Here is a 23,361-nt window from a genome sequence, read left to right as displayed (position 1 = left end):
AATTTTGGAATGTCATGACTTAGTGGGAATGATATTGTTGGGCTCATGGTTGTACTTGATGACCTTAGAGGTCTTTTCCAACCTTAACAAGTCTGTGATTCTATGACTCCCCCCCGCCCCCATTTTGGTAAGTTTAAAGTCTTAAGAAAACTAACCATCAAGTAGACTGTTAACCTAAAAAAAAAAAATCAGAACTACAGAAATACACATTTAACACTCAAGTAAGACATAGAAAACGAGTTTGCAGCAAAGACCTGACAATACTTTGTCTTCATGAAGAGCTGTTACTTTTTTTTAAATAGCAAATATCAAAGCTGCTAGTGACACCTACTGATAAACTGAAGAATTCTGTATTTCTGTATTTATTATGTATTTATTTATTACATATGGTCCTGAACTATCTCCAGTTAAAAGTCTTGCACATATGCAGGGTAGGGATGGAGGCATAAGCCGTAGTATTGCAATGTAACAAGGTATTGTTTTAAAGTGACAAGAATTTAATTAAATAATTGTAATCCATTAAATCATCTAGATCTATGGGTGGACTCTACCCAAGATTCTAACTTGCTGTTGCATTCTATATTTCCCTTTACAATAATTTTTTTTAAAAAAAATCAGATTTACCCACGCAACTCAGGTTTCCAAAGGAGCAGGAAAAGATCACCAAAAGATGTTTATTAGAATACTTATGTGAATTACACACATTTCAAAACTGTAAGACCTTCACAATACTACTAAGGTCTTTCAGGATAAGACTTTATTCAACCTCTAAATTAAGGGATTCTTTCAGTATTTATTTTAGCTTAAAAAAAAGCTTCTAATGTAGTCATTCTGGTCTACTACAACTAGAGCAATTTCACAAAATAATATTTACACTGAGCATAGCTATTATTTTGACAAAGCTACACAGGTAATTACAGTGCCTTTTTTTAAAAAATAAGTATTTTCATATGCAAGTGTTATTTACTTTACATACATAGTTAGAAACCCATTAATTAATCTATGCTGAGTTTTACACAGTTGGAATGCAGAAGTTCCAATGGCTTTTTAATCTTAAGAATGACAACACTTAAGACAGAAAAGAATTTTGGCAAAATTCTCATGTCAATATCCATGTTGTTATATTCTTATTACCTAGAGTGATAAATTTTGGTATCATTCTGCAAAAATAAAGTTACAACCCAAATTAGTATGAACATGGGACAAAAATTCGTAAAGAAGGAATTACAGGAAAGGTCAAGGGCAATGTCATTGCATCACTGGTGAATATTAGATGCATCCTAAAAGTAGCATTTTAAGCTGGCTAGAGCAGAAAACACATTGTTGCAATTCTGCACTGATTTTATTTTCCAGTTAAGTACTGCTCACATCCTAACTACTTAATTTGTTAAAATTAGACCTATAGCTCAAACGACATCATTTAGAATGCATATACAGAGCACACCACGCTTACGGCTGGCAAGGGAAGGGCACATCAACAAGAAAAGCAGCTGGGGAGGGTTGGGTTTGTTGTTGTTGCTGCTTTGGGGTTTGTTTTTAAAAAAAATTTTTGCAATAGAATTTCAGGATACCAGAAGAGTAAAATAAGAGTAGAGACACAACAGCAATAAAGAAATTCAACACAAATTATGTTAAATCTGTTTAAAAACCACAGTTCCACATGTGCACATCTTCAGTAGCTAGTTTTACAGCTCATGGGGCACAGCCCATTGATAATTAGAGGCAAGATCGAAACTTTAGAGCTGCCAACTGCACAATTACATTCTGAAGAAACTCTTCAGTATGTAAGTACTTTGGGGCTATCATGCGTTACCTATATGACACAAGTATTCTAGATATCTTATTTGCTGTTCCCGTTCAGTGTGGCAAATGAGAACAATTTAAATGCATCTGACACTTTTATAGTTATAAAAGAAATTATGAACCGGTTTCCTTTACCCGCTGATTTTCAACATAACATGAGAAAATGATGATGTTCTGATTTTAAGGAGATACAAGACACAATATCCTGAAGATAAACATTCTTTCAAAAGCATGGAATATTTTCTTCTATTACTTATTTTGGTAGATGCTGACCACATGTATTTTTCTACTACATCGGTTGCAGCCAATCCCTGGGATATACGCTGCAGTTCCAGAGATGACAAAGTGCTGACAGGTAATATTATGACAACTTGATGTTACACTCTTCTGTATAAAGTTCTTAAGTAACTGCTAAGATAAGCTTAACAGCACGTATCTAAATCAGGACTTCTGATACCTAAATAAGTATACATCCATTTTGCAAACATGGCTTTTAGAAGTTTGAATAATTGATGAGGGAACATACCCACAGTGCCATCCCACACTCCAGGTGCAGACTGGAAATGTTGTGGAGAGAAGACACAAAGCTTCACAGCAGCCAAACTGAAAAGTTAACATCAGGAACTGAATCAACTTTATCACTGGAAGAGTTAGCAACAACAAAGTATCTTAAGAGCAAGAATTAAATATATTACTATTGCCATTGCCACAGTACCAAAGCTGCAGATACAAATATAGCCAGGAAATAATTAAAAAGCAAGCAAGCAAGCAAAAAAAAAGTCAGTCTATACAGCAACTACGAAAACTCACCGTAAGTGCTCTTGTAGTGGATGTTGTCAATGCATGGGAAATTGCTGCAATAACCCTTGAGAGATTGTTTTCCATAGTGACATCTGTTGGACTTTGCAGCATATTGTAACCTCTGTATGTTCTGAAATAAAAATGTTCATACCACTAAAATATGTACTTAAAAAAAGAAACACCTCAATTAAAAATGATCATGGCTTCAATTACTATTACATATTTTACAGACTGCATATAAAGTACAAAATCTGAGAGCACCCTAAATACCACCTTATTACATTTTACTATTTTTGCTTCTATACTAGAAAAAGCAATTTAATTTATAAATCAAATCCCTTTGTCAGCAAACAGAAACAGCAGACCAACTCTCAGTACCTAATTAGGTACTCTAGAAATCACCACCAATTTAACATTAGTCTTTGCTTTTGCTCAATTCCATCTAACATTTTTGCATATTCACAGTCTTTGTATTACTGCTGGAGAAAAGTAACTTATTTTGTTTCTGAAATAACGGTCCACAAAGTTCTATTGGTTCCACAGTACAGTATATAAATCTTGAGTGACATGATCAATACCATGTATCTTTCATACCAAAAGGTATATAATTATAACTTGTATAACAAATTGATAGAAGCAAAGAGCCCCCATACATATATACAACTCATACTGTCTATAAGATATCTAAACAGAAGAGTTTAGGAAAGTATAGTTGACAGAAAAACACAGCAACAAGATCACACTATCAAAATTAGAATTTATTTTTAAATTATACAGGCCGTACAGATTTCTGCAACTGCAATCATTAAACAGGATGTGAAGAGCCTGATCAACATAGCTGAGGAACAATAACATATGATTAGCTTGCAAAGCTGCACGCGTTTGTGTAATTTCATGGACAAATAGGGTGACCTCAAGATGAAGAAGATAAAGTTTATCACAGAACGACGACTCCCTACAATCATGTGAGCACATCCCTGGTAACTCACACACCAGTTCATCCTTTAAGTCAAGTCTGTTTCCGTGCAGCCTAAAACTACTACAGATCGGAAAAAAGACTTCAAAACCACATGGATGTGCAGGATTTAATTATGATTCTAGGCATTATGAATTGAAATTTGGCTCCACGTTCTTTTTAAAGCAAGACAAGACATATAACATACCTGGTGATAGTGCTCACTGCGAAGTGAGATGGAGGCTGTGTTTCATGCATTAGTAGTTTCAGGTAGACGCTGCTTTGGTCTCTTGCTGTTGCTACAACTGGATCCGCCTGTCCTTGATCACAGTTATAAAATAGCTTTGGAACAAGCCTTAACGATAAAAAAGGAAAAACATTATTCAGAAATTATTTAATATACAATTTAAAGTACACTTAAAATACATTTAATACACAATTCAGAAAGATGCATACACTAATTACACATCAAATTGTAATAAAAGCTGTTACTAAAACTCATATTGTTAAAGCTGAATTCATCTTCATATAACCACTCTTCATTATAATCAAGAAGCTCAAATCAGGACAAAAGAACCACTCTAGTCACATGGTGGTTAAAAATAATTTTATAGAGGTACCTACCTATACACACTACAATGATGACTTCACTAGATTATTTCTCTCTGAGTTCCCCTATCTCACCAGATATTTTCCTCATGGATACCTGTGTCAACTGAAAACTAATTTCTACCTGAAACGGACAATTTTTCACCATCTGATTTCAATGCAGCAAAATTTAAACATAGAATAAGATCCAGTCTTCTTGAACAAGAAGATTTTTTAACATAGACAATGGTGAAAAAACTACAGTACTCATTTTTTGTGATTTCACTGACAGTTCTTCCCATGAATGCCCATGCTGGATGTTTCATGGGGCTCCTGCAAGCTTGTAGCAGCTTTCTTGGGCAGTTAAGTCTTTTCCAGCCATAACACACCTGCTGTCACTAAGTCAACATGAAGATAAAGAAAAACTCCAATTTGTTACCACTCAATTAACTCAATTTCAAAATAAAGTCCCTGAATAAAAGCAACAAATACTAGCTATGATGCAACAGTGAATTTCTCTGCTGAGCTGTTTCTGCAATACAACTTTTAAGTGGCAGAATTTTTCAGGTTTCATTGTCCTTTATTTATTTTTAGGAAGGGACAACTAATAGTCTGAAAAAGGAAAGAGATTCCTCTGACAATAAAATATTCCAGGAATTCAGTATTAGATGCTCCCAACTTCTTTAAACATAAAACTTAAGTCCTTGAACTCTAATAAACAAACTATTAACTAATCTTTACTGTTTGATGCATTTATCTGGACAGCACATTTATCTGTAACTGTAGTAGGTTACAGCAAACAGCTGTTTTTTAAAGAAGGTTAGCTACTTTGCTATAATCAGTGAGCATGAAAGTTTTAAGATACATTACTTATAACCGTGTGGAAATTACAATGTTTGGAAGGTAGGACAACTCAGTAGACCTGCAACATTTTACGTCCATCAACTACTGCCAGGATACAGAATAAATCACTTCAGCATGCAGAAAACTAACTTGCAGATGTTGAAACTGAAAGTGACCCTCAGAATGTAATAGTTACATGTAACTGTAATGCTAATAAAAAGCAAAGCACAATTGCCTGATAACTCAGAATGATGCATGTTCCAGGTACCATAAAGCTGCATTTCTGCATTTAAACAAATGTGTCTCATCCCTTAAACAAAAATATAAAAAACCCACTAAGGGATTATTTTGTTGTAGGTATACAGTAACATGCAAATATCTTTCTAAAAACCTTTTAGAAAAAAGGAAACACCAACAACCATATATACCTCATTAATGAAGCTGCAGCTACATGTCTCACTCTTGGATCTTCATCTCCAAGCAGACATATTACAACATTATTAAGCACTCTGTCCTGAAGTTTTAGTAGCTAGAAAATAAGTTAGCACAGTAAAGTTCACTGAACATTTTCATCATTTGACCAGATTGTTAAAAGATAGTTAACAAGTGACATTTCCTCCATCTGTAAGACAATCTTTAGCTTAACACTGCTAAATGCTCTATTTAAATACATAAATGTCGAAAATTAAAAAAAACCCCACAACACCAAAAACCACCCCCCCGAGAATACTAAGATATCTGAATCTCAGTAGTAAAGTATCTTTACAATTGCAACAAGTCTCAGAACATAAGCCTTCTTCTATCAGTGTTGATAGAATTACACATGAAGTGCTGAAATTGCACTGCTACCTTATATATACTGATTGAATAATTTACTTACACCAGTATAATGATGACTACCTCGGTGCAAGCTCTCAGTTCTTCCTTCCAAGAAGCTGACTAGCCTATGGTAAAAGTAGAATTTAAAGCACAATAGTTAACATTAAATGTTATTTCCCCTTTCAGTGCTCTGAAGGTTTTTTTTTTTTATTTAATTTTTAAGAAGAACAGTGCAGGGAAAATGTAAGAAGTAAACAAACCTTTTCTAAAGGCAGCAAATAGTAAGATATTTGCTAACCTACTATTTGGCTAGTGTAACAGAATAATTACTTTTCTCTAGTTGAAAAAACATTGTTTACATTTTGTGATTGTAATTGTATTTTTTTCCCCTTGCACAGAAAAATCAGACTGTTTTGAAAAAGATGTTAACATATTCCAAATATCACTATTCGGAAAGAGTCCAGTTTTGTATGACTAAGGGCAACTTGAAGAATTTTCATATAAACATCTTTTGTCTTTCAGCTTGGAAGAACCTGTAGAGAATAATGGAATGCAAGAAAAGGAAGTAAAGTCATATTCATTTCAGTATAACAGAAACTGATCAACAGAAGAGAACTGACAATAATGCAGAACAAGTCCGGGACTTTTTCTTTAAAAACACACACAACTGGACATGAAATCCAAGTTAGTTTCCAGATTATATGGTCCCTTCCTGATCACAGACTTACAGCAGACTTGATAAAACAGACCACTGAACTAGACTCCTGTACAGTGTTACTAGGACTGGGCTTGGTAGTGAAGTCAATGGTAACTTGACAAAGGAATTCATACATTCCATATAGGAACGATTGGTATGAATTAGTTCTATGAAACGTGTTAATGTTTCAGAAGAAGCTGCTCCATTATGATTCCAGTTTCCTATACACAGCATCTTGCACTGCAGGTACAACACCCATTGAAAAATACAAACACTTACCGAAAATCTATCTCTGCAAGTGTTTCCAGAAGTTCCGTCCTTACTAGCCAATATGAGCTATTCTTCAGCATAAGGAGGTCAACAATTAATTGTAAACCTAGTTCACTGTAACTGCTATTACTTAAGCTCATGATGCAATGCTGAGAAGAAAAAACAACTTTCAGTTATATTATAGAAGAGGTTCTCTGGATCAAAGTATGTAAGTGATCATAAAAATCTATTTAGAATATAAAAAAAGTTATTGCTTAACAGCTAAGAGAAGGTACCAGAGCTAGATACTTTGCAAGGCTAGGACACTAGCTCCACGTGAACTGCTAAAACCTGCTGCTGAATTTAAACTTGAGGGGAACATAAGCCTCAGATCAGAGGACAATCCTCCCAAGAGTGGTCTAAATCTCACAGGGCTTAAACACCACAAGCACTATATTCTTATCTATTCAAAACCAGACGCCCTTAATTTCCACGGGGTATTTTGATTCTGATTTCCAGAGTTTTTTCAAAAAGTCATACTTCCTCATTTTAATGATTGCTCAACTATATGCACAATGTGTGATCTTTGGAAAAAAAAGTTACAAGAACTCTACACTTCTATGTCTTATTTAACTACACAAAAATATACTTTCTTGTTTAGGGAATAACAACCCAAAATGCTTTAGAAAATTTCTGCCAAAAGGTATGAAGTCAGGCTACACTACATATAGAGAGAAAGAAAAAGTCAAAGTTAACTAGTATAAGTTGGCCTTAACTGAACAATTCTAGTGAAGCCTTCTAAAAAGCCATAATCATAAGTGTAATCATACATGAAACCACTATATACAAACAATAAGATCATGGAACAGAAGGTTAAAAAGACTGCATCATTTAACTGAGTGGATTTCCTTCCCTCAGCTGCATCACAGACCCCTGCTCTTAGCACATGAAATCATATTTTCCATACATTAACTATCTGCATTTTACTAAAAGCTATACTTTGCCTCACTGAGCAATAAGCTGCAATAGTCAGCTACTCTGTGCCTCTCCCCGATGAATTAATTTCCCTTGGCCTCCAGTTTGTCCTTGTTCTTCCACTTCTTTTTGAAAACTCCTCAAGAAGCTCACTCCTCCACCCCTCTGCTTTTTCACATTACACTTTCCACAGATTTTATTACTGAAATGAAATTCACATGCTCTAGGTTCCACTTACAAATTCAGCTATCATCTCTATCTTAACAATTGCCTGATGGATCTTTCACACAATTTGAAACACTTTCCTGAGACTTTCTTCACTTTTAAAAATTATTTCAGAAAATAATCACTATTTTACTTGCCATTTCTCACATTTAACTTTTGATCTCCAAATACAGGCTACAACCAGATGTTACGTCACGCTTCCCTGTTAGAGGCTAGATATCCTTTCTATCTAATGCACCCATCCTGTTGTTGGTTAATGTAACATTTCAGTTCATACCAGTACATTTATAACTGGAAATACTGCAATTAGATTATACTGCTGCACGATCTAACCAACGTAATTATTTTCCAGCTTTTTGTTTCTCCATTTCTGTGCCTGAATCCATGTTTTCTACAATTAAGTTCTTGGGGAAGAACTAATTTTTTGCTCCATGTTTATACACCTGAGCATAGCAGGTTCCTAGTCAATGAATAACGCCCCTGTGATCTGTGGTGGTGCGAATAAGTTACTACTTCTGCTTACCCTCACAGCTGTACAAGCCAGCTTGCATGTAACAGAGGACTCATCTCTCAACGTCTTCTGTAACAGAGGTATGCAGTCTACCAAGGAAAAGAGATTTCCTAACAAAAAAAAAATTTAAAGCAATGAAACAAAAGAAAATTTTGGTTACATTGAAAAAAAGACACCCTTAAAATAAATTGTTACCTGTTGAGCTTCTGACATTTGTTAGCCATTTTTCCACATCAAAGCGGGATTTAGTTAGAATGGAGTTGACAATTGTTCCACACAGAATGGCAGTAGCTCCTCTAATCTGGGGATCTCCATGGTCAATGTAGTTCAGAATATCTGATACATACTGCTCCTCTAAGAAAATAAGTTATAACTACTTTATTTTAAAAATACTAGTCTTAGACTTAACTGATTCCTAAAAATGTTTGAGTGGAGGAACTAATTACTGTACAATCAATGTCAGCACATTCACAATGCTCCCGCCTTAATTCTACCTTTCAGAGATCCCTTGCATGTAATCTACAGGTTGTTCACACCATCCAGACCAATAATCACATATAAAACCACCAGTGATTTATTTCAGTTGTACACAAAATGCTCTGAGGAAATCTATGTCAATGCTCCACCTTTGCCACTATCAATATCAAACCAGTTGAATACTCCAGGTACCTGATGATTATATTGTAGCATTCATAAAAATGAACCTAATGACTTACAAACCATCTACAAGATGGCCTGATATAAATTAGAAGCAGCCATTTATAAGATAAATAAGCCACTTCTGCATAACAGTCATAGCAAAACAGCTTCAACTTGTCAGAAGCTGCACAAGTTCATCCACTGAAACTGAACTCTTATTACAGAAAAAAAAAATCTCTCCACATGTGCTACTAGTGCAGACAGCAAGTTCATTCCAATTGATGCAATGTTTGTTTGCAAATACTAAACTGGATTTAGTGTTTTCAGTATAGATGCTGCCTCACTTAGTTGAAAACCCAAACACACTATTAAAATGGAGTATGTGAACTGCAACATACCATACTCTTCTCCCATTGCTTCAAGGGGTGTTTTATACAGTTTGCTGAAGAAAGACTCAGGGTGAAGTGCAACAGCTGCTCCAACACAGCTTACTGCTAGGGCTTTTACACTGACTCTCACATCTCTATCAGGAACCAAAGCTGGGAAGGAAAAAAAAAAAAAGGGAAGGTATTTAAAAGCTTCCTGAATTGTTTTTAAGTTAATTAATAACTCTGTATTATATAAATAGCTTAGCCTGGACAAAAAAAAAATATGTAGGAAGAGCAGGTAGTTCCAGTTTATCAGAGGCAGCAGTGCTATATGGCGCATTTTGTTCTTAAATAGAAAGAATTTAGAAATTCTAAATTTCTATAATTTAGAAATAGAAATTTCTATAGAAAAATAGAAATATTTCTATAGAAAAATAGAAATAAAAAAAAAAATATGTAGGAAGAGCAGGTAGTTCCAGTTTATCAGAGGCAGCAGTGCTATATGGCGCATTTTGTTCTTAAATAGAAATAAATAGCTCCCCCCGCCATCCACTTCATCCAACACTCACATTTCTTCATTGCTGAGAATACAGCTACTACACTGTCTTACAAGAACACTACATTAGCAGAGCACATGAACAAAGAACAGTTTAGAAAAGGGAAAAAGAACAAACATCTTAAATGCTCACTTCAGACATGACACATACACACATGCCTATGACAGACTTCCCAGTGAAAAAAATGGAAGCAGTGTATGCCATAAAGGCTTTCTGGGAAATCCCCACTGACATTCTATTACTATGCTGAAAAGGTAAATAACTCCTCTTTTGAGCCCCAGCAGCCTCCTCTAACAATCACTTACCATCAAAAAGCTTCTCTTTGACTGTCACATGTGAAAAAATACATGAAAAATGGCCACACTAACTTAGGCAAATGCTCTAAGATTTTAAAAGCAGAGAAAAATTTCAACCTGAGATTTCAGTTAGGCCTTTGAAAAGCTTAGCTCAATTCTCTACTTTACTACAGCTGAGTAACTTAAAATACAAAGTTACATTTCCCAAACACAAGTGGGTACAACAGTACCACTTCCCCTACCTGAAGTACATTCAAAAAATTAACATGGAATTCAAACACAACTGAGTGATAAATCAATTGTAAAAATATTAAGACAAGTACTTGAAAGAACTATATTCTTCTGAACTTGTTTTTAGGAGTTTCCACAGAATGAACTGCAACTCAGAAAAGTGTTTCTTTACTGAGGTATTGATACTTCTATAGTGGACAAACTGGGCACTGAACACTGATAAAAAGAAATACTGATATTAGATTGTCTTTGCAGCTTCATACAATCTATAAACCATCACGACCCCACAGATTAAGTCTCATAATTACATTTAGAGTTTGTAAATTTTTAAATATTTGACTTACAGGCTAAGTTCCCATAACACTTCTTTAGATGCCCAACGGTTCAAAGTGGGACTTATTGTAAAATGGCATAAATTTTATTTAGGTTTTTCTGTACTCTGCTGTGATCATTTAAATCAGGACTGTCAGAGAAAAACGCCACCCCTAAAATTTCCAATAAAGTGAATTAAAAACCAGAGTAAGCTGATCACATTTCCAATTTTGTACATGGAGAGCCACAATGAGTCTTGAACAGAAAAACTTACCTCCTTTCTCCCCAGTAAGTAGAAAAGAGGCTGACAGAAGTCTAACGCAGTGCACTAAAGGAGCAGAATTTCCATCGGTGTAGTGACCTATGTCTCCCTTTACCCTGGAGGGCTATTGAATGCAAATCACAATTTTTATATAAATAAAAATTAATCTTCAATTTAAATAAAACATTAAGCACAACAAGATTTAGAAATACTGCACATCTCCAAATGTACAAATGTTGTAATACAAACTGTATTTAATAGACATTCAAAAAAAAGGCCTTAAAATGTAACACTTTCAGGAAGTTTGTATCCAGTATCAGATTTGGTTTAATTTTATCACAGAAACAACAATCATTCTGTAGATTTTCTGAACTACCTAGACTTGCTGTTTGCATCTGAAGGAGTCTGATTAACCATTTTGTGTCACCAAACAATGACCTTTGGAAACTTTTATGAGAAGCAATTAATTCCTAAGTTGTTTCCAAAGAAGGCTGACAACCTTCTCTAGTTTCACATTTAGAGGTCCCCAGTAGCCCAAGCTGATCTAACTCCACCTGCCACAAATGAAACTCCTTTTGCTCCAGTTCAGAACAAGGTCCAACGCTAAAGTCAAAAAACTGTAAGAGGAAATCAGTAACCTGTAGTTAGAATGGCATGAGCCTCTCCGCAGAAAGAGAGGCTCAAAGGGTAAGACAACAACTTTTGGGGAGATCATAAAGTTACCCACATATCTAGCAAACAGCACAAAGATATTTTGGGTAATAAAATACCAGTGTAGCCTACTAATGCACAGACAAAAGGGGTTTGTGTTCTCAGCAGTTTGTGTTCTATTATGGTTTTGCTGGTGACTGCATTCAAGATATCAATCCTTGTGTATTCACCTTACATTAAATGAAATTCAGGCTGTAACTCAGATTTACTATTCAACCTTAGTTATTTTGACCTATAACGAAGTACACCACATATACAGACTATCCACATTATCACTAGTTTACATGACCATAACTAATTTACTTTTTAAACTTCAAACCAGACCACTGTGACTACTTCTCACCTTATTTTCATGATCACTAGGATCTGCTGCATCTTCTTTTGATGTAAATCTATCTACGCTGCTATCAGAAGGCTGCCTACTATGGCTCATTGTTTTCAACAGGTGAGGCTGCTGAAGAGCTTTAGAAAAAATTAATGAAATACCATTTCAGATGCAAATTAAAAGCACTTTAACTGAACTTAATTATACAATGATAAAAATAAATTAGCAGTGATCAAAACAAGTGATCCATTAGCAATGTTGAAATATATTCCTTATTTTACATTTCAAACTATTTATTTGGTTTTCATATCCATTACATGAGTCTTCAGTCCCTTGGAAGTCAGACAGCAGATGCACCTGTTAACACCTGCCTTAAAGGTGTCACCAGTTCTGTGTCCACTCATCTCCCCCCATATATCAACATACCAACAGAAGAATTTCTGAAAGACTCTGATGAATCATCTTGGAGAATATTTGCCGCCTCATCTTCCTCATCCTGCAGCTGCCCAATTTGCATCGCAGAATACTGTCCTTCAGCACCCTCCAAAACCTACACAGTGCAAGGACAGGACTTAAAAAAAGTTTAGCTTAACACAGTATTAAATCTCAAATTGCAATGCTAGTAATCTAGAAATAATTTGAAAGCAAATATGAGCCTGATAAATATTAGTGTACAGCTACATGCAGGCCCCAAAGCAGTTCCCCTCCTTCTCCAGCATTTGGGCTATTAGAGCCCATAGTTAACAAGAGTTTGACCCTTGGTACCTATGCACTGTATAGGCAGTAGGCATATGGAAAAGTAACCATAAAAGAAAATTAATAACGATAATAAAAGACAAAGTAAAAAAACATTTCATTGTAAGTTTATCAGAAGACAAGATACTTACTCGGTTACTCCCTGACTTTATAAGCGCCTGGAAATTGTTTATTAAAAAGCCCATTAAGTGGGACAACCACTTTGTCAATTACAAAAAAATCATTTTCCCTGTAATTACTGCTTGTAAACAGTACACCAATTGACATATTCAACAGTCTGACAAGAACTTCCAAGAAATGCATCTTGTCAATAAGCATAACTTGTCAATAAATGTCTGCTCACTTTGGCCTTTTGCACTGCCTGCATTTAATTCGGAGACAAGAGCAATTATGGTAACTCCTTTGGTTCTTGAATCTTCACACTTTTTTTAGTGTGAGGATAAGCAAGGAGTATTTGCTTATCATAATTGTAAATTTACCATTTTTTGTCACGGTAAGAGACAATTACTTTTCCAAAGTTACTATCAGGAAACTTAAGTCAAGTTTGATAACATCTAAAAAAAAAAGAACTTGAGAAATTCTAAGTTTTCCCCTTTTTGCATTTTCTGATCTTGCTCACGGTAATTATATTTTTGCTGTTTTTATTACAACCTCACAATACACTTGACTAAAACAAATTTCTTAAAATAGCTATATTGTATGTACATTTCAGGTGTTTATTAGATACACAACTGCTACATTAGTAAATCATGCAGTATTTGCTTAGTATAGGAGAAATACTTAAGATGGCATAAAAAGGAAAAAATAAAAAAAAAGTTGCATTGCCAAGTGAAAAAGTACAGGCAAAAGACAATGTGAAGCATTAGGTTCCAAAAGTATTCCTATATCATTCCAAATAGACTGTTCACCCTTTAACACTTCCATTAGTCCTCCTGCACCAAAACAACTATTAAAGTATCTATATAAAATGAAGGATATACTACTAAGAGGATACATATATGTATGTCAAGCCTTCGATATTGACATTCTTTCAGTGAGTGACAATCTATTAATACCTTCATATGACCTACCCAGTGAACACACTGATTACAGCTTTGTAGTTTTTAATTACTGATGAAGTGGAAGTGTTAAAAGGAGGTCAAGCTCTCCAATAGAGGTGTGAGCTGCTGACCTTTCCATTGTTACTAGCTGAGGATGGAAAAGTAGAAGACGAGTAAGTAGATGAATCCAAGTCTGGGCCCTCCATGGAAGAGCTCTGAGATATGTCGGGCCCCTCAGTAGAAGGGGATCCCCCCTCTGCCCGTTGCACACTTACAATTTCAGAACTGTCCGAAGGGGTTACAGCAGAGTCTGGACCTTCTGTAGTAGTCTGAGAGCTATCACTAATTGGTGAGGAAGCCTGTGTACCATCATTCAAGTCCATAGTGGGATCTGACTGGACAGCACTGATCTGGCTGGAGCTTCGACTAAGCACATCATCTTCTTCAGTAGTTGTACTTGTCAAATCACAGCTTGTCAGGTCTACAGAGTCTGACTGCAACGTATGTTGAGAACGTGGCTGCTCAGTAATGATATCATGTCCGGTAGAATCAGCAGCTGAACTCCCTACTGACCCAGCTGTCGATACACCTGAGGAAGAAGCTAGTTCACTGGCTATCTTGCCCTTCATAGAAGCTGCAAGACACAGATATTAATGAGTCAATCAAGTGTTTAAACTTGTGTTTCACTCTTGATATGGACACCGCATACTAACCCACATATTAAACTAGGCTAAAGAAAGTGTATGACTGAACAGTTCAACTACAGGTAGGGAAATAAGCATCTGTAAGATGCCATTCCATTTATACCAGTAGCTCAATATGACAGCCTATCCATTAAAAAAAAAGCAGTCAACTTAATTAGGTCAATATAAGTTTTATACCCAGGAGTATTTATGGTTTCAGTTTTGCTAGCATGTCTTGAGTGCCCATTCACTTCATAGTCACCATAACACATCACTTATATTTTACACAGAGCGATAAAATAATGGATTTGTAATATATAGTTACACAGGCTGATTGTACTGCCAAAGGGAAAGCCAGCTAACCTGCAAACGATGCAGTGCTGATGTCTGATCGGGTTTCAGGATCATCCTCCAAACTTTCTTCTTCACCAAGAAGTATTTTACCTGAGAAGGATGGAAGAAAAACCTTTACAGTTTTCCAAAATTACAGTCAACTTGGAATGCTGAACAAGTTGATGTCAGTTAGATGTGAAATTTATTTCAAAAAAAATTATCCAAATCATTTTTCAAAGCTGTGACAGGCAACAGGTGGAAGAGAGAAAGGAATGAAGAAATTGAATATCCAGTCCCTCACTATCTGATCAGGAGCGAAACAGACAGCAGTGACAAGGAAACACGCAGTTAAGTAATTTTATTTAACAGTGTAACCATTCAGGAAACTACCTATGACCTTATTCATTCTAGCTTATTTTTGTGGACTAGGGTTACGATGCCTCTGATTTCATCAATTATGTCCTATTACTAAGGACTGGATACCTGGCACTTGGATGTCTGTCCTCAACTCAGAAGGGCATTAAAGCACCACAAGTAATAGAATAAATAACCTCTCCCTCCTTAAGGCTATGAAAATTATTAAAGGCTACTTGCAGTTTGGGGCTTGGAACTCCAAGGACAACAGAATAGAAAACGCCTCAGGGGAAGAGCAGTACAGACTAAAAGCACAAGACCTTGTAAGTGGGACAGGGTGATGAACCATGGACAATAGCCATTAAGATCTAGGGACCAGTAAGGCAAAAATCTTCAGAGAAGCTTTTGTCATAGGAAAAATGAGAACCACTTATAGCTTAAAAACAATCATCATTAGAGGTCTCTTACTCACCGAGTAATGTGTATTTTAAATAGAGGCAGTGGAAAGAGAAAGATACCTGCAGACACACACTGCCTGGGAGCAAACCAAGGACACCACTGCCCTGAAAAGTCTGTAAATGGGACTGGATACAGAGCACAGAGGGAGCTACTGAGCCCATCCTTCTGGATCTTACAAATCACTTGCTGAGACAGAGGGATTAATGAAAACTGCTTTGAGGTAAGCCTGTTTTGCCATTTAGAATAAGCTTCACTGGTACTCTAAGATTCACTATGCAAGATACCAATGTTTTGATAACACTAGGTGAATTCGTTTGCATCTCATTTAAGTTACTGGGGGTACAAAAGCATTAGCAGACTTTTGTATTAATTTCTCCATCACAACTGCTTTCATACATAGCAGTAACACTGTAGAATTGTCCTCATCCAAAAAGTATGTTTTATGCTACTCAAACCTGTAAGGTAGAAAAGTAACCATGACATTTCCATGTATGTTCTATGTAAAATAACAGTAATGGAGAACTATACTCCTACAAAAGAATGAGTAAAATCCTGCTAACAGTTCCCAACAGAAAGCATGAAAGATAGTATACTCTTCTCTATTCTTTCTCACATTTACATCCATTTAATTGAAACAAACCAGGGTATTATCCTGCTTTCCACAGATGACCACCTTTAAAAGTAAGTGAAAGAGGAAGGACACTGAAAAGCACTTATTAGGCATACTAGTCCTTGTATGCTTAAATTAGTACATGAAACAGGATACTTTTACACTACTTGGCAAAAAATCCAGTTAAGATGCAGAACATAATCTTTCATTTCAAAATGAGTTCTCAGCCTTTTTTTTCAAATAATTTTCTGAAGCTGAAACATAAATAAACCAACATAGCCCAGCTGCTCAAAACTAAAGTTAGTCTGAAGCAGTAAGACTGAAGAGACATCGAATATCTGAGTTCTGAGATTAGGGTCACAGATTTCTGTATATCAGCCTCACTTTACACCCCTACACACAAGGGTATATTACAGCTAGAGAAGTTTCACCCACAGCCAACAGCAGAAGCCTACTACAATGTATGGTAATAGACTGCAAAACAAGTGCAAGTAGAAACTGTGAATAGGCTTGATTTTTCCCTCCTCTCTACAATGGAGAGTAGCAGGAAATTAACAAGTCACAATTTGAAATTAAACCTGTACAAAACACAAAATCATGAACACATTTCTTCCAATTCATTTATGCCACTTTTTAGACCACAAAATCTTCATACCATGATCTTGAAAGAGGATATAAGCTGATGACTCATACATGTTTTCCCACCGAGTGAAGGAAACGTTAGTGCTTTAATAAGTACTTTAATTGAATATACTCTATTATTAGTACTTCGAAGTTACCCTGAAGACTTTTAACAATTCAAAGTATCATAACAATGATGTACCATTTTTCATTTAAAACTGTTATGCATTGTCATTCTGATCTATTGTAGTCTGTCTCACCTTTGGATGCTGCAGCAATATCTACTTTCAGAACACTTTCTTTCACTCTCATTTCTAAACTAGAAATTATCACTGCAACCATAAGCACCATTTTGTTCAGCTCTACCAACTATTTCACATTTAAGTATATTCTTAAAGCATATAGCTATACTCTTTAAGAATTATGAGATTCCTTGCACACAAAAATGGGAGGACGTATTTGGACAAAGTGTAAGCTAGTTGCTATAAAGGTACTTAAAGTTTATATAATCTTATTTAGTCTTAAACTATTTTTCTTTGAAATTTTTCTTCTTAGTATTGCACATCTCTCAGCTTACTATGGTTGCACTGACTGCACTACATTCACACATCATTCCAGTGCAGTAGCAACATTTTGCTCACCTAAAACAGGCAATGAACCCATTATACAGCTGTATCTACAGTGATCCTAGTACTGATATGACTTGCTTTAAGCAAAGCATAAATGTATAACTAGATATGAAGTCCTTTCATGCACAAACTGGAAACGAATACTTCAGAGGAAATGGTATTATTTGAAATCCTGTTAAATTAATTACCTATTGAAGAAAGGAATGAAAATATACAGTGAGACGCAAAATGAACAGCATTAATCATCAAGAACAGAAAAAGAAATGAAAAAGGATTATATCAAAGCATGCGAACATATACATGCATTAGTGAAAGAAGAAAAGAAACCAGGCCTAACAAAACCAGGTTAATTATTTTGTGAGTTACATTAAAGGTTAAGTATTACCATCAAAAGGAAGAATGCCCTGTTCAGAGAGATTACTTTTAGATGTACACTTTAAATGTGAAAATTGCATCAATATTCATCACCATAATTTTGCCAGTGAACTACAGCATAAATAAGAATTATACTGCTTTGATTTTAGAATACGTTGATTGCAATAAAAGAATTCTGACACGATTTCTGATAAGATTTACAGTGATTAAGCTCATCTGATAACAAAGGCAACTGTGAATGAAGACCAAAGTTCAGCAAGACAATGAAGTGGAGAGGGGGAAGGTAAAAAAAAGAAAAAAATTAGAAAGGAATGCACTTAAAGATTTGGTTTTGAAAATAATCACCTTTATGTTTTCTCGCAAGAACAGGGCTGCATGAAGAACCCCCTCCAGCTGCAAATCACAGAAAGTAACACATCAGGGCAAAGACAGAGCTGCTGAAATCATGAAGGAATTCTAATAGCCAGAAGTGGGAATTTAAAAAAGCCCAAAGCCAGGAAGAAATGGCAAACTTTTTGATTTTGAAATCCAAATTTCTTGGATAATTTGTGATCTAAAGACTGGGTTTTTTTTTTTTACTATACTTTTTTTTATACTATACATACAAACTTTTGTGCAAAGTTTGCTTTTAAAACAAATATTCTAAATTTCACTGCCATGATTGCTTCCTGCTAATGAATTGCCTTCTAATAGCAGCAATATTAGAATGACCCGTTAGTTCAATACAGAAGTCCTTACAGAAATACAATCAGAGATAGATACTTTTGAAACACGTAAGTAGCAGTTAAGAGACAATTTTAAGAACATGCACTTCACAGACAAGAACACTGATAGCTGATTTTTAAAAGTTATGGATAAACTTAAATCATGCTTTAATTTCATGCTTGTTATGGTATTTGGCAAGGAGCTATCAGTTAACAAATTCTGATTAGATCAGCTTTTTAATGAATCACAGTTGTTAAATGCTCGGTGAGAAGAACAGTAATTTGGGGAGGGGGGGGGGAATCTGTCACCACAGTTAACTTGCTCTGCGTCACCAAAAAAACCCACCAACACAAATTGTAAAAAAATACTCTGGAGTTTTTCATTACATAATGAATGTATACCCACTTAAAGAAAGGAGGGAAAAAACCTTTTACCGTGGCAGGGTGAGGAGTCATGCATAACTTTATACATTTCATTTTATTCTTCATATTCTTGGCTAACGCTGAGAAATAGAGCTGGTGATGTTATGTGCATCTCCTTTTACCTGAATTACCAAAAATATAGCTTACCTATAAGTTCCACTATGCTCCCACTGCGGTTTCTGCTGGCAGATTCATCTTTGGATACACTGACCTGTGCAATGCCCCCTGAAATGGTCAGGGCACGGAGAAGGTCAGGTGGTGGCGTCCTAAAGAGCTGTTGTAATAATTCTAAAGCTCCAGTCACAACATTATGGTCCTCATGCTGGGTGTAATGCTGAGTCAGTTCATAAACCTAAAACCCAAAGTACTGGAATAAGTCTCTATGAAGACACAACATCCTACATTTCTTCTCATACACCACATTAAATTTCAGTGATGCATTAAAAATGACTGACATTTTCTATATCTAATCTTCACCACACTATTCCAAGGGGGAAATGTCAATTAATTGTAGCCATTCAACTGCCTTCTTGGTCAAAGTCTGTTGTTTATGTTTATTGTTATAGAAGGAAGAATCACATCAAAGAACACCATAATGATTACGAAGTTCTTTAGCTCCTTTGGGAACACCTAACAAGTACTTTTGATGCATTTTTTTTTTCTGGTCATTAATATTATTTATCAATAATTCCAGTCACCAGACAAACTATCTTCACCAAGATGAACAGGAATTTTAGAAAAGAAGTCAGAATGTTCAACATCAAACTAGTGCTGTATCATATTATATGCAAGATTTATTTCTTTTCCTTCCAATTAGTACTCTTCAGGTTAGGGTTATTATTCATATTTTACCTGTATAAGTTGTTCTGGTGAAGGTGAAATCTCTGTTTCTTTTCTAGTTACGCCAAAACTGCCTTTCAGGCTGGTATCCTTTACTTGTTGTTGCAATAAAGGTATGAGATACCTCAGTGTAAGTAAAACACCCAGAATTAAAAGAGTAGGATGATCATCTTCTACAGGAACCAACAGGCCTGGGGGTAGAAAAGAAACAGTCAAATCACTTCTTGAAGGCAGTTAGTTTCAACACAAACATTATTTCATGCAGTCCATATAATAGCTTCTTTAAAACAAAGCAGAAAACAACAAAAAACACACACAACCAAAACCTGTCAGCAACTTAAGAATGCTTTCTAAGTGTAGAAACATTTGAAAATATCATAGAATAGTTTGGGTTGGAAGGGACTTTTAAAGGAAATCTAGTCTAACCCCCTTGCAATGAGCAGCAACATCTTCAACACAACCAGGTTGCTCAGAGCCCCATCCAACCTGACCTGGGATGTTTCCACAAATGGGGCATCTACCACCTCTCTGGGCAACCTGTGACAAGGTTTCAAGACCCTCATTGTGAAAAATTTCTTCCTTAGATCTAGTCTAAATCTGCCCTCTTTTAGTTTAAAACCATTAGCCCCTGTCCTACCACTAAAAGCCCTAGTACAAAGTGTGTCCCCGTCTTTCGTAAGAAAAGCCCCCTTGAAGAACTGAAAGGTCTCCCCAGAGCTGCTGCTTCTCCAGGCTGAACAACCCCAACTCTCTCAGCCTGTCTCATAGGAGGTGTTTCATCCCTCTTATCATTTCTGTGGCCCTCCTCTGGACCCTCTCCAACAGGTCCATGTCCTTCCTGTGCTAAGGGCCCCAGAGTTGGATGACCCAATACTCCAGGTGGGGTCTCATCAGAGTGGAGTAGAGGGGCTCCCTTGACCTGCTGGCCACAATCTTATAGATTGGTAGACTGGCAGTTTACGTTAATGAGAGACAAGATTTCTCCATGTGGACATTGAGCCGTTGACCACTACCCTCTGGATGCAACCATCCAACCAAATTCCTTATCCACCTGACAGTCCACCCATCAAATCCATATTTCTCCAATCTAGAGAGAAGGACATTGTGGGGGACTGTGTCAAAGGCCTTACAGAAGTCCAGGTGGTTGACATCAGTAGCTTTTCCCTTGTCCACTGATGTGGTCACTCCATCATAGAAAGACATGCATTACTTAATATTCCTGACAATGACTTCAGCAACGTGGGAGAAGAGACAGCATCCTCTGACCAACCTTCCCTGTTCCCTACCACTTTTCACTCAAAAAGAAAAACAGATTTCTTTTTTGTAATATCTGATGCTTTCTCCAAGTGATCTAGACTCTCTTGCTGCCCTCACCTGCCTCCTCTCTCCACTTTGCAGTTTAATTAAGGCCAAACATAATTCCTCCACACACACATGCTACTACCTTAATGAATGACATTCAGACTTTTGCCTCCTCCCTCAAGTATCTTGTTCCATATACCTACCTGCTAATTACAGAGCCAAACCCAAAACTTTTTAAGAACAAATATACATTATGTAAGAAAGCACAATGTTCTATGCAGGGTCGGGGAATCAGAATCAATTCATGGAGTTCTTATTAGTGGTCCCATCTGAATTCAGTACCATTGCCAGGACATTATAAAACATCACCTTTGCAGAAAATAACAACATGTACACAGAAGTACACCATTTTCAAGTCACACAGAGCAAGGAAAGTCACTACATGGCATTTGAATTTTTCACCTATTCTTAAATGAAGCAAGGCTAACAGGATAATGCTTTATGTATCTCTTGGGCTTCCTTACCTCTCCTTTTGCAATATAGCTTACATAGTAAAGAACTCCTCGTCAGTAACAAAACTGAGGCAAAATTTTCCACTACAGTTCAGACAAGCATCTCCTCAGGAGTTGCAAAACACCCCAGAGACAATGCAAACTTTCCAGCTAAAGAAATATGGAAGCAATACCTGACATGAAGTTGTGTGCTTTTAAATAAATTAAAAAAATCATTTCTGGTCTAAGTTAGGTTTTCGACAAATAATCTACATGGTAGTACTTCTAAAAAAAGGTTACAGGGTATGTGTTCATGACCCAGAGAACAGCAGTCATATCCTCCACCTCAGACCTGCTGCACTAATAACCAAGCTGCTGAACAATGCAAGTCTTCAGAGACTCCTGAGGAAGTTCTTCCAGAATCCCTAGACCTTCCAAAAGGCTACCTGCTTCCCCAGCTTTGGCTGTTTCTTTTCAACATTACTGAATTAGAATTGCAGCACACAGAGAGATACAAACAGTTTTAGTCATATCTTCATCTAGCTTAATATAAAATAGAGAAAGCATTAGCAGTGTAACTGGTAGTCTAAATATCCTTGCTTTGCCTGAAAACCTCTCACATATGCAAAGTATCTTACATGGAAAAAAATGTCTTGTTACTTATACCTGAAGCAAATTTAATTTTCTTTTCCTGAATCTTACCTAAAAGTACATTCAATAACCAGGCATAAAAATACTGCATTCTTCGTGAATGTTGACAGATGCTTACTGCTGATCCTGCTGCTGTTCGACGGATAGTAGGGGAACTGGATTTAAGATTAGCTATGAAAGCCTTCAATAAAACCTAAAAACAAAGATATTTTACTTAACTTTTTATGAGAAAGAAAAGGAGACAGAAGTGAATTAAGAAGTCGGCAAACGTATTTTTCATTTGTTCAAAGCATTACTTAACGTACATCAAGCAAGGGCAACTTTTGCCTTAATTCAGACATGAAGCTGTAATACTGCTTTCTGTAACATCTGATTGATAATGCTGATACCTTACTGTGTTTTGAGATATAACAGGGAGCACTAACAGGATAAAGAAAGATACCTTAATCTCATTGTCGTTTGCAAAATTGCCAAATGCTGCCATGATTTTTGGTATTGCCGCAGCTAGTGTCTCTTGTACCGATTCTTCGGGTCTCTTACTTATTCGTGTTAGACAGGGCAAAAGGTTCACTAAGTATGGCCTAAGTATGGCAAAGGAGAAAAACTAATTTCAGATCAGAGCAACTGTACCCATCTAAATATTTTTAATTCATACTCAAATTCTGTGGCATTACTAAACCATAAAAAATGTACCTGTTAGTTACATAGAATGTAGAAAAGACAGACAATAGTCTTCTGAATACAATTTGCAGACATTAAGATAGAACTAAAAAGAAAAGTACACTTAAAACCCACAGGTCATTGTCTTCACAAGTTTGTCCCCCGCTTTTCCCCAGAGTCATGTACAGCACAGAACTAGAACTCTACTAAAAGAAAACCAGATAATCAAATAAAGCTACTTCAGGAAGAGTAACATGATAGGA

General features: G+C 36.1%; 1 protein-coding gene across 1 annotated transcript in view; it reads right to left on the bottom strand.

Annotated features, from left to right (window-relative positions):
* HTT (huntingtin) overlaps positions 1-23,361 on the bottom strand; it is an 83,314-nt gene that overhangs the window by 47,312 nt on the left and 12,641 nt on the right. Inside the window, exons 6-24 of the mRNA XM_010290303.1 lie at positions 22,881-23,019; positions 22,490-22,631; positions 20,007-20,185; positions 19,302-19,506; positions 18,373-18,420; positions 15,010-15,090; positions 14,239-14,597; positions 12,594-12,717; positions 12,186-12,304; positions 11,144-11,255; positions 9,504-9,644; positions 8,662-8,820; positions 8,479-8,576; positions 6,786-6,925; positions 5,871-5,934; positions 5,419-5,519; positions 3,768-3,914; positions 2,614-2,734; positions 2,330-2,406 (exon numbers count right to left, since the gene is read on the bottom strand). Coding sequence (XP_010288605.1) covers positions 2,330-2,406; positions 2,614-2,734; positions 3,768-3,914; positions 5,419-5,519; positions 5,871-5,934; positions 6,786-6,925; positions 8,479-8,576; positions 8,662-8,820; positions 9,504-9,644; positions 11,144-11,255; positions 12,186-12,304; positions 12,594-12,717; positions 14,239-14,597; positions 15,010-15,090; positions 18,373-18,420; positions 19,302-19,506; positions 20,007-20,185; positions 22,490-22,631; positions 22,881-23,019 — 2,556 coding nt within the window. The remainder of the gene's footprint in view (positions 1-2,329; positions 2,407-2,613; positions 2,735-3,767; positions 3,915-5,418; positions 5,520-5,870; positions 5,935-6,785; positions 6,926-8,478; positions 8,577-8,661; positions 8,821-9,503; positions 9,645-11,143; positions 11,256-12,185; positions 12,305-12,593; positions 12,718-14,238; positions 14,598-15,009; positions 15,091-18,372; positions 18,421-19,301; positions 19,507-20,006; positions 20,186-22,489; positions 22,632-22,880; positions 23,020-23,361) is intronic.

The sequence above is a fragment of the Phaethon lepturus genome, unplaced genomic scaffold (assembly GCF_000687285.1).
Source record: "Phaethon lepturus isolate BGI_N335 unplaced genomic scaffold, ASM68728v1 scaffold3077, whole genome shotgun sequence".
Classification (NCBI taxonomy): Eukaryota; Metazoa; Chordata; class Aves; order Phaethontiformes; family Phaethontidae; genus Phaethon; species Phaethon lepturus.
The sequence above is the reverse complement of the archived record's forward strand: the minus strand, read 5'-3'. Positions and strand labels throughout refer to the sequence as shown.